The sequence below is a fragment of the Centruroides sculpturatus genome, unplaced genomic scaffold (genome assembly GCF_000671375.1).
Source record: "Centruroides sculpturatus isolate CEXI.00-Female unplaced genomic scaffold, Cexi_2.0 scaffold1172, whole genome shotgun sequence".
NCBI lineage: Eukaryota > Metazoa > Arthropoda > Arachnida > Scorpiones > Buthidae > Centruroides > Centruroides sculpturatus.
This window is the reverse complement of record NW_019385542.1, coordinates 140,850-152,811: the sequence shown is the minus strand read 5'-3', so window position 1 is coordinate 152,811 and position 11,962 is coordinate 140,850. Positions and strand designations below refer to the sequence as shown.

The 11,962-nt window shown below is 33.2% G+C and overlaps 1 protein-coding gene across 3 annotated transcripts in view; it reads left to right on the top strand.

Annotated features, from left to right (window-relative positions):
* The window catches only part of LOC111639957 (bestrophin-2-like), a 28,704-nt gene that overhangs the window by 1,844 nt on the left and 14,898 nt on the right, over positions 1 to 11,962 (top strand). For 2 of the 3 annotated variants that reach the window (XM_023385939.1, XM_023385936.1), the window contains exons 1-3: positions 1,769 to 1,890; positions 6,464 to 7,061; positions 7,131 to 7,265. In XM_023385939.1, the coding sequence (XP_023241707.1) occupies positions 6,883 to 7,061; positions 7,131 to 7,265 (314 nt within the window). In that variant the 5' untranslated portion in view covers positions 1,769 to 1,890; positions 6,464 to 6,882. Of the gene's footprint in view, positions 1 to 1,768; positions 1,891 to 6,463; positions 7,062 to 7,130; positions 7,266 to 11,962 lie in introns of those variants that run through there. The other variant, XM_023385937.1, reaches the window with a different exon arrangement.

The following is an 11,962-nucleotide window of genomic DNA, read 5'->3' as shown; positions in this document are numbered from 1 at the left end:
GGTTTCGCTCCCAATGAATAGCGCGATCCGTCTACGCGTTGGATGTCGACCGAACGGCCAGATTCGATCAAAGGTGCTGAAAACGAAAAACGCACGTCCCCTAGAATTCTCAAAATCGCACAGAAAACGAGAGAGAGCTCGTGGCTGCCGGTCGAACACGTCGAGCCAAAATAAGTCGGGAGAAAATTGGCGGATTACGACCACCTTGAAGCCAAAATTAGGCGGGCCAAGAAACGATTGCGTCATCTTGTCGGCGGGATTTCTGAGAAGCCAGTGGGGAGGAAACATGGCTGTACCCGCCACACATCGACGAAAGAATTCCTACCCGCCCCGAAGGGCCGGGACAAAATGAGAAAATGTGCTTCGAATCGGGAGGCGATGGCGACGACCGCGTCTGGTCTTCCGAAAGGCGACAGACCCCCGTCCCGCCGCCTCCTACGAAAAGAAAGAAAGGGGGAGATTTCCTCCCTCGTTCGAAGTTGGGGATGTCGAAGGGGGTATTAACGGGAAAGAGATTTCGAATGAAGATATAAGACTATTTACGGAGGAACTAAAATATCCCGCCCGAGTCTTATATAACAGAAGAAGAGTCGGAGAACGGACGCCGAACGGCGGCGCGACGCCTAAATCGGCGTCGGTCGATAGGAGGACGCCGACTGCAGGGAGCGCCTTCGGCTCCGCCCCGATCCGGTTGGAACCGGTCTGGTCCGGCGCGTGCCGTCTTTGTTTCCGGGGTTAGACCGGCGGTCGAGTTTCCAGCTTCCGTCCTTTGTATCGAACGCGCTGCGCGCCTGTACCTTCGACGTCGGTCCGCTGCCTCGTCTTTGGTTTTTTATATTTTATTCTCGTTCTTCCCGTACGGACTGCGGGAAGGACGGTTCGCCGTAGGTTACTACGTGGTTTATCTAGTTTTATCTTAGGCCTCCGGAAAACCCGGGGACAAGGAAAAATTGTCACCTTTCCCCCCTCGTCGTCGACGCTTTCGGCCGTAAATCGCGGCCGTGTGCATGCCCGAAATAACGCGTAATGGCGGCGGGACCGGTCGTCGCCGAGCGACGGATGACGTCGACGCCGCCAATCCTACAGACCGCGTGGTGCTAGCTGGCGCACGTGGCTGGCGTTCTGGCGGTTCGAGCCCGGAAAGAAGAGAGAGAATCATTCTCCGCGATTTTCCAGGTTGTATTCGGATATTCCATCAAACAGACATTCCACGTTGAGACTACCCTTCGTATAACCAAGATAAAAGTAAAATGGCGACGTTTCTTTTGTCGGGTTCTCTGGTTGCCCGTAGATGGAGGGAGGACGGGCAGTCGAGGTCTTGCAGGTACAAAGAACCGGAGTCTCGTACGACGCGGTTACAATAGAGCGGTCGGTGGGTGTCTCGACTATATATAACCCCATCGAGGGAATGGTTGCAACGCGCTCGTGCTGTTTAGAAAAAAGGATTTGCACCTTGTCTGTTACACTTTCGCCTCCAGCATACCTTATTCGATCTATTTATCATTTATTTATTCTTGAGTCTAGCGGCCGAGGAAAATAGGCCTGGGGAAATTCTGGGAATCAGCGTAGCTTTTCCATGTAAACGTAACAGACGGTCGAATTACGTCAAAGCAAAGTAAAAAGGGTTCGGACCACGAATGGGGATGTCATTCGATTTAATTCGAATGGAAAATGCCGACCTCTGACCGTTTTTTTCATCGAATATTTGGTGCGGACGGAATTATTGGGTCGGAGGCTCCCTTTCCGGGCGCTACGTCGCGGGCGGCGCAAGGCTACCCGAGTGCGGGGGCTCTTCGGCGGCGGAAGCTTATATAAGGCACCTTCCGCCGATTGCTACCTGTCCGCAGTCGGTCTTCGTCGGTGGTGTACGTTCGTCTGCTCGTTCCTCAGGTGAGACTCCGTCGGTTTCCGTTTGCCTTTTCGGACATTGTGCGCGACCAATTCCACACTTTTCGTGCCTATTTCGCGCCCTTAATATTCCCGAGTTTTGCGGATTTGGATATTTTGTGCGACTGAAGTTGCGAGTGTCCTCGGGATCGGAGCAGCTGTCGTTACAGCTGTTTCCATTCGAGATGACGCAATTATGCGATGCCTCTTTCTTATCCGTTTTTTCGCCATCGTTCTTTTCTTGTTTTGCGTGTTGAGGAGGACGAGAGATCTTTGATTTTCTCTTCCGCTCGTCTTTGCTTTGTCACATTAAAATGGCGATCGACAAGATGGTGGACGTTTCGAACTTCTACGGGACCGTCGTTAACTACTACTTCGTCGCCCGAGTGCGTTTCCACCACTCTTTTACATTGCAATTTTCCTTATTACTCCGAAAATTCGATCGTTCTCTTTCCTTTGTCTGTGTACAAAAGTGTAATTGTCTTAACCGGACACGTTAAAAAATATACATAGTCTATATATAAAATTGGTTAATATAGTTCGTGGTAAAATCTTTTCGGAAGATAATACAATCGAGACTCAGACAAATGCCATAGAGTTGTCCGTTTTATCAAAAAGGGAAGAAACATTTTGTAATCGAAAACTGGAAGAAATGTTCTGAAATGGGAATTCTGATCCAACTTCTAACTCCACGTATTACTTTCGATCGAGTAAAAAAGATTGATTGGAAATATTAATGGCGAAAAGAATACTAATTAGGCTGTAATATTGTTAAAATACAGAAGTAAAAAAAAGGATTAATAAGTAAAAATTTGAATTCGAAACCGTTTACTCTTTTGAGTATGGAGAGTGCGACAATGTGAAACTTCGTTATAACATTGTTGTAATTGGTGCGATGACAAATTCTTTGTCGGGCTATTAAACGTTTAAGCCGACGTTTAAGAACGACGAAAGTGATATTATTTAAGAACATTTATATACAAATAACAAAATTGTGGAAACTAATCTCTAGTTTTTGGTTTCCTGTTTATGTATGACGGACAAAGAATTGGTAAGTTGCAGAATGGCAAAACGATGTTTCTAAAAGTAAAAGTGACTAGACAAAAATGTTTAATGCATATTTAGTCAGCTGGAAGATCTGTGAAGACAAAGAATTAAGGTTTTCTACACATACTGAATAGGCTCCATGTTTTATCCAGTTTGACTAAACTAACAGACAATAGAACATATGTTGAAAAACTCATTCTTTGAATTGAAGTTAGAAATTCTGTACATAATTATATTATGAAAGAGCATTAAAATAAACAATTGAAATGTGGAACTCAATTTGTATCTAATTAAATTGATTTTTTTCCCAAGTAAACCTACTAAAAAATAAGTTTTAATCATTTAACATTTAAAAATATTTTTTGGTCCTGTCAAATCGTTTATAAACTGAAATTAAACCATTCTTTTTTTCTTGCATCTAAAAAAACTGAAATGTTTGTGTCTGTCTGTTTCTAAGTATGAATATCATTTGATTCATGTCACTATACTACTATATCTTATCTTGTTAATATGGGGTAAATGTATAAACTAATTTTAATTTCTTTTCTCTAAAGATTTAATCATTTTGTCTAATCAGTGTATTTTTAGTCTAAAGTTTGAACCTAAACTACTTGTCTTTTTATTAGTGAGGTGAAAAATCCCCTTTGGTTTAGAAATGTGATTTTTAAATTGGAGTTGTGAAATGGAATGTAATATTTGTTAATTTATTAGATAAATTGGATAATTTATCTGACAAATAACACATTCCATTACATAAAATATCTTTTTGCAAACAAATTTATCTAAACCAATAGTATCCTAAATTATTTGAACCATTTTATTTTGATCTTTTTGGATGTTAAAACAGTGTAGAATTTGATTATGCAAATGTATTTATGTAATTGCATAAAATGATGTCTGATTTTTTTCTAATCTCATAAGGAAATATTTTTAGAAATGTTAGTTGTCTGGATTTGAGTGCATTCTGGATTAACTACTAATGTTGACCATTCACACTGGAATGTTTTTTTTCTTTTTCTTCTACTCTACTACTTGAACATTGTTTCGTATTTCTTGGCTTGTTCGTAATAGTCACAAAAGTAATTTTCAAATAGTCTACTTTCCTTGCCAGAAATTTGAATGGAATGACTTAGATTGCAATCTTTTGATATGATGTAATGTTCTTTTATTCTGCAGTAAGAGTTCTGTTTAAAAATCCCTTTTCTTGCAAAATGTTTAATTTGTGAATTTTAAGATTTGTTAATTTTAGTTTTTAAATAAGAATTTATAGGTTTATTTTAGTCTTTAATCCTGAGTTTGGCATTTTTTTTGAAGATTCTGTATAGTTTGAAATGGACTTTTCATTATTTTTATCAATCTTTGAGCTCATGTTTCATTGTTTCACATTACAAACAAAAAAGCTTAAATTGCACTTCAGAAGGAATGCCCTGTATTTGTTCTCTGTATTAAATGTAAATGAAAAGTTTGTGCAACTAAGAAACTAACTTTGTTGATAATAGAATGTATTTTCACTATATAATTCAAGTTTTATATTGCAATCATTAATGTATCATTAGCATTGTATATTGCTAAAACAGTTTAGTGAAAATATAAAAAGATGTTTAGTGAATGAAACTTTCCAGTTTTTCAATTTGATATATTATTAGACTAACATTTTAACTATTCAATAATTGGAATCTGTCCAGCTAAGTAAATCTTATATTGAGATACAAATGAGCAGTAATCTCATATATTATAACAGTGGAAGAAGTGATTTATTTATTTTTTTAAAATCGACTTTGTACGTAGGTTTTTAAAAATTATCATTAAATTTTATATCAACATTTACTTTGCATTACACAGTATTTCTAAAATTCTTTAGTTTGAATGTGAGAATAAAATAATATAGCTGTATAGCTGCCTTTGTTTCTCTGAGCGGTTATATTGAACTTGCTATTTTCTATATTGGATTTATTTAAAGTAAAATTTAAACTAACTAACATGTGTTTTGATTTTACTTTGGTTACTTGAAATAGCTTGTACTTGAATATATATTTATGATAAATTACATGACCTAGATAGCTGAATATCATAATAAAATGAAATAAATGTAGTCTATAAAGTTAATAATCTACGAATTATTTATTAGAATAAAATTTATGTAAGTCATTCAGACTGGCATTCTCAAAATGTTCAATACAAAAGAGTTTTGAATCATTCCTATTTAATATTCACACTGAATATTAACAAGAACAATTTTTTCCGCAATACTTTTTATGAAGTTTAAGTACAGTAAAACCTGTGTAAACCAGAATTGTATGGTACTTAATTTTTTTGTTTCAGATGTTTTATATGTATATATTTTTGCTGCTCTGCTATGGAATATGGCATAGGGAAAGCATGGTGATCAGTTTTATATATATATTTATTTATTTACTTTTATTTTTTTAACATTCAAGGAGCTCAAAAATTGTTTGTTGGCATCTATTTTGAATTATATTTTATGATTGTATGAACCATGGGTTATTTCTATACATGGGGCATTAATGCCATTAAATTTTTGATTATAAGTCGAGGAGGGAGACAAATGAAGATCATGTCATATCACATAGGGTTGGACTTAATGAAGCTTTTAGTTTTCATTGGTATTTACAATTTTTTATAAACTCATTCCTACACTCAAGATTAAGCCTTTTGTGTTTTAATAATTGTTAAAAAATCTGTTAATTTCATAACAGATGTCTCAATTTTAACTATGCTAATGTCTTAGAGTTCTTGTGTTTATATATTAGTTAAGAGAGACTTATAATTCAACAAAATTACCCTTAGGCTTATCCCAGGAATAGAAATTTAACCCTTCCAACATCTAAATCAACAAAAATTAGTCTCTTGCCAGCTCTTACTACAAAATTGAGAATTCTACACAACTACTTTTTCCAAAATCCATTAGTCCTTTACAGTGTCACAATAATACTGAGACCAAGTTATTCTGTGATCTGGCTTCTTGAGAAATTTTAATACTGTAATTGTTAACTTTGATCTTTAATTATCAATGTTAACCAGCTTGTTTTTGAATACTCTGTAGTAATTAGTCATTAACTATTCTATAGAAGGCAATTTGGCAGCATTGTGTTATCTTATTCTTGTTTTTACAAATTGTATGTTGCTTGTTCTTGAACTCATTCTTGGAAAATCATTTGTTGCTTGAAAGTATTTGATACTCCCCTTGTTTAAATTCAAAGATTAATATTAACAACAGTAGGTAAATATAATATTTTCTGAAAAAGTTATGTAAATACTCTGGTTTTACAGTTTAAACCTTTTTTAAATTTTAATATTGAATCTCATGTTACTTAATACTGATGTTCACAATTTCAAACATTGAACTTTGAGTATGAAAACTTAGAAATCTTATTTGGAATATTAATTTCAACCTGTACAATGTAAATGTAAAATTAAAAAAGAAATTTCAATATGTATAACTTTTAAGATTAGATTATTATAGTTTAATATTAGTTAAATGTTTTAAACATTTCAAATTTTTTTGCAGTTTCCAAGCTGTTCCAACTACTGTTACCAAGAATCTTGAAGTTCGGGTTTTGTGGAAAGATCTGAATATTTTTGAAATTTGATAATTGTTCAATCTCTCTTCAAATCATGTGGGTTGAGATATCAAGTTCTGTATCACTTCATTTCCGTTACAGCAACCACACTTCATGTGGGTTTGCTGTATCTGATATAGTGCAGCTGGATACTTGATAACCTTAAAGTTTTCAAGAGACTAATTTTTATCTTCTTCAATTGTTCTGTCTTGCCATTAATTTTATTTTTGATGTGCATTTACTGTACATGGAAATTTCATGTGGAAAATCATGTACTGTTCCTCCATAACAGCTTCCAAGTGGAACTAATATAAACTGTGCTTGCTATCACAAAACTGTTGTGCACTGAGAGTTTGCATCAATCAAGATGACAGTAACATATTCGTTGAATGTGTCAAAAGCCCGTCTCTGCGGCTTTGCGAAACTACTACTGCGATGGAGAGGAAGCATTTATAAATTATTATATAGGGAAATGATTATTTTTTGTGGTCTCTACTACAGTTTGAGTGGAATGTATCGTTACATTTTGTCACCAAATCAAAGAATGTAAGTTGTTTTCAAAATTTCTTTTTAATTGTTTTTATTGAAATAATAATTTATTATTTTTTTTATTAGGGTTTTTGAAAAATTAACAAGATATTGTGAAACATTTACCAACCTCATCCCTCTATCTTTTGTTCTGGGTTTTTATATTACAATCGTAGTGGGACGTTGGTGGCAACAGTACCTGGCGATTCCGTGGCCAGATAAGTGAGTAATTTAATTTTTTTTTAAATGTTGATTTAATCTGGAAATAAAAAAAATCATCGGTTTTATACATTTTCAGATTTGTCACATCAATGCTTTATTGAGCTATCAATTAACTAATGATTCCATATTATAAAATTATAACTTTTGATTGTTCTAAAATTTTATAAGTATGAACTTTTATTGTAATAAGTATTTATTCATATAATTAGCAAATTGTGTAGAATGACTATAATGAATTATAAAGATATGAGAAATGAAAGCATTTTGAACTAAAATATTATAAAATACAATGTATTTTATAATAATTTAGTTCAAATATAATGTTCAAAATAAATCTGTAAAAGTACTTTCTTCATATTTAAGTTTTTATCAATTTGCTTATTTGAATCCAAGATGGGAACATTTTAAAGATCTTGAATTTAATGTCACTAATTAATAACTGAGGCAGTAAAGTCAGGTCCCTCACTATCTAGTCCTAGTCCCCATTATGGACTTGACTGAATCCGTGATGGGCATAGAAAGTAAGCCTTAGTGCCCATGGAATGATGTCAGAAATGAAAATGATCATCACCAGATTAAAATAAATAAATGAATGCTTACTGGAATTAATTAAATAAAATAAACAAACGCCTTTATTCCAGCAAAATGTTTAATATGTTAAAAATGTTTTCGACCATTTTAAGCGATCTTCTTCAGTTCAAATTCGAATCATATAACGAACAAAGTATTTGAAATAATACAAAAATTCACAGCACTTATTCACAACTTAACGTTAAAGTGCATGCCTGTACTCATAAAATGAATAGATTAAACCAAAATAATTAAAAATAAACCAAAAATTATATATCAAGAAATATAAAAACAATAACGCTGTCTGCGCGGTTGAAACAGTTAACTTATGTTATCATAAAAGGACTTCCAGACTGTTGATAAACCTTCAGCGTCCCTGTGATTGATGCACTGCATGGTCATAGGCACCTTGTATACAAAGAATCTTTTGCTTGTGTATATAGAATGACCTAATCTTTTGCTTGCGTATATAGAATGACCTAAGTTTTTGAAGCAGTGAAAAATGAATAAGAACATTGTCTTATATGCGAGTCAGTACAGTGTGTTCAATTTCAGTGTGTGTATCTCAAATTTTTCCAGGTGTTCCACTGCTTGTGTTGATCTTGTAGGTCTAATAATCACTGCCTGATCCCGGTATACTGCAATTCCTTGCTGCTTCGCAAATGCTGCGAAGACTGTGTTATCAATGCTTCTATTCACTGAGTATTTGTGCTCATCAAATGTGAAAGACCATAGATTTAACTCCGACCTGATATATATAGGAGCAACAATGCAGAACCTGAAGAAAAGGATTGATGAGCACAAATACTACCCATTTTTAATCTTTTGGTTTTGCTACCCATGTAGCAAAACCAAAAGATTAAAAATGCACATGACAGGAAAAAGTTTATTTTTAATGATTCAGAATATGCAAATATTCATTAAAAATATCAATTTAACAAATATGAAATAACTACATTTATAATCATTGCTAAGTGACCAGCTATTTTCAGACCATCTCTTTGAAAGGACATCCACCTTGATCTCGATAGCACCCTGCTCTAATGGCAGAATGAACTCTACACAGTTCATAGAAATTATTGCAAAAATGCAAAGAATCTTTTGCTTGCGTATATAGAATGACCTAAGTTTTTGAAGCAGTGAGAAATGAATAAAAACATTGTCTTATATGTGAGTAAATACAGTGTGTTCAATTTCTTTAAATGTTGTTCAAAATCTAAAACTATAATAGTATGTATTGTGTGTGGAAACTAATATTTTAATTACATTGGCTAAACATTCTTATCTTTCAATAATTAAAATAATAATTTAATAATTTCGAATATAGGAAATTATTACAAACTGGGATGGACTTGGTCATTTGATCAAGTAAAGCAACTCCAAGGAAAATTAAACAAGTGAAATAATTTTTCACTTGTTTTAAAATTAAACAAGTGAAATAATTTTTCACTTGTTTTTTAAAAAATTTTATTACATGCTCTGAAGAAATTAAATACAGTAGAACCTCGATTATCCGGACTAATTGGGGATGAAGGTAGTCCGGATAAGGAAAAATCCGGATAATCGAAACAAATACTTTGTCTTTTAATGATAATACAACACGTTTTATATTCGATGACATATCGGTAATATTAAAAGTAAATACTGTATTTAAATCGTGATCAAATTTTCAAAAAACAAACGTTCGTATTGAATTTGGACTACTACTGACCAGCGCTAACAGACTACATATTAGTGCTGTGCGATGCATCGATGTGACATCGACATATCGATGTTTTTGTTCGTCGATGCATCGACCTTCCGATGTTTTTGAAACATCGATCCTGAATCGATGTTAGCAATATGTGAATTTTGATTCATCGATGTATGCAGTTCATTCTTTGTTCCTAGTGTTACCACCTGTTCGGTTTTCACTCGGACAGTCCGGGAATTTCGTAAAAATTGTGAAATTGCGATGAAACAAAGTTCTTGCAAATATGTTTACAAATTTACACCTTTGGTCATCCAGAAAAATTGATATTAAGATAGAAAATTTTAACACAAATGGAACTTTAAATTCAAATTTTAAAACTTTTTTAGATGCCCCTATTGTGCCTCACAATAGTAATGCTTTGGATGTGTGGAAATCCATGAAATTTTTTAACTATAATTTATGTGAACTTGCCATGAAGTGGCTTTGCATTCCTGCCACTTCAGTTCCAGCAGAAAGATTATTTTCCAAAGCTGGAAATACTATCAACAAAATGCGGAGTTCTTTAAAGCCAAAGAATGTACACAAACTTCTAGTTTTAAATTCATTATCAATTGAAGAACTGTATGCATTGGAACTGTAATTGAACTATACAAGTTGAAAATAAAATTAAGTTTTGTTTTTTTTTTAAATTGCTTGAGTTTATCTTGATTGAACATCGATGTTCCAACGAACATCGATCAAACATCGATGTGAAATCCGACATCGAAATTTAGCATCGATGCTTAGGCAAACATCGATGTTTGACATCGATGTTAAAATTATAGACATCGCACAGCACTGCTACATATTGTTTAAAAGGCCCTCTGGCGGCGCAAGAAGAAGGATTTTATAAAATAAAAAGCAGTTGAAACTGCATTTTTATGAATAAAAATTTGACAAACTATTTATCGTTTTATGACGAGTAAAATTTTTTCGTCGCGTTCGCGGCTTTTAAGTAATGCATAAACCTTCGAGGCGCGAGGCCCTTCGGACCGCGAGGCGTAGGCGGTGGCCCACGTCGTCCGTGCCTTACGCCGCCCTTGGTCATAGAAATGACGTAATTTGAATATAAATTATTTATAAATACGTATGTCAAGTTATATTTTTATTACTACGTAAAATATATTTAAGAGTTTACGACCACTGTGCCGGGTGAGACGTTGTTGAAACAAAAAAAGTTATGCATTCCATCACGTACATAAACAGTATCGTAATTCGCCAAGTGCAAATCAGCAAATTCGTAAAATTTTTGTTTATTTTGAACAATCCGGATAATCGAAAATCCGGATAATGGAGGTCCGGATAATGGAGGTTCTACTGTACTTGGAAATTTTGATTATTTCATAAATTTATAATTTAAAAAAATACATATAATTATGATATAATGTAACTGCAAGTCATTAGCTATTCAAATAAATTTAAAATATATAATGGTTCAACTGATAAAATTTTTAATGGCTCTTTATTTAGAAGAAAATGCAAATTTTTAAGATGTCATTAAAAATTTATTTTGGTTGGAACACTGCTACTTTAGTTGCTCAATTGCTTTAAGAATGTAAGTTCTAACAAACGAGCATAAAGAAATAGAAACTAGGAAAACCTTATTTTAACAAAAAAATTCAACTTAAATTTTGATTAGACAGATAATTTACAATCATTTTTTTAATTGAATTTTGGAATTGTGAAATTGTTCTGTGTATACTCACAATTTATATTTTAAATTTGTTAAATTGTTATATATTGTAATGATTAGTATAAAATTTTCAAAATGTATATTAATTTAAATATCTGGCTATTGTAAAATTTAGTTGAACTGGAAAAATGGGTTGACTAATACATAGCAGAAATTAAACCATTGTGCAATTTCTCATTTTTATATTTATTAATTTTGCCTAATTGTTTGATACTGATTGCTTAAGGTTTGACAACTTTTTATGAATATTTCATTTTGTAATGAATTTAAAAGTTGAATGAAAGATAAAAAAAATACTTTCTGTTGGTAACTGGAAAATTAGTGAAATTTAAAAAATTTATTTGAGGTTTTATTAAAATTGCATTATAGTTATTCAAATGTAACAGTTATTTTAATGTGCAGATTAATTTGGTATAGCCTGTTATCTGACAGTCATTTTTTTCCATTTAGCTGCTATTTGCAAAAATAATACTCTTGTATAACAAGTAACATTAGACAAGCAGTTTTGTCAACACTAAGTTTTTATTACATTGAGACAGTCTGACTGTGCCAAAAATTTATCAAATAAATTAAGCAGTTGTATTTTGATTCATATTAAATAATGATTAGAGTATGTATCTAGTCAGTCATATCTTAACACACATTTTGGAACCTTATTACAGATATATCTTATGATTCAAGTTTGAAGATTGCTAATTAAAG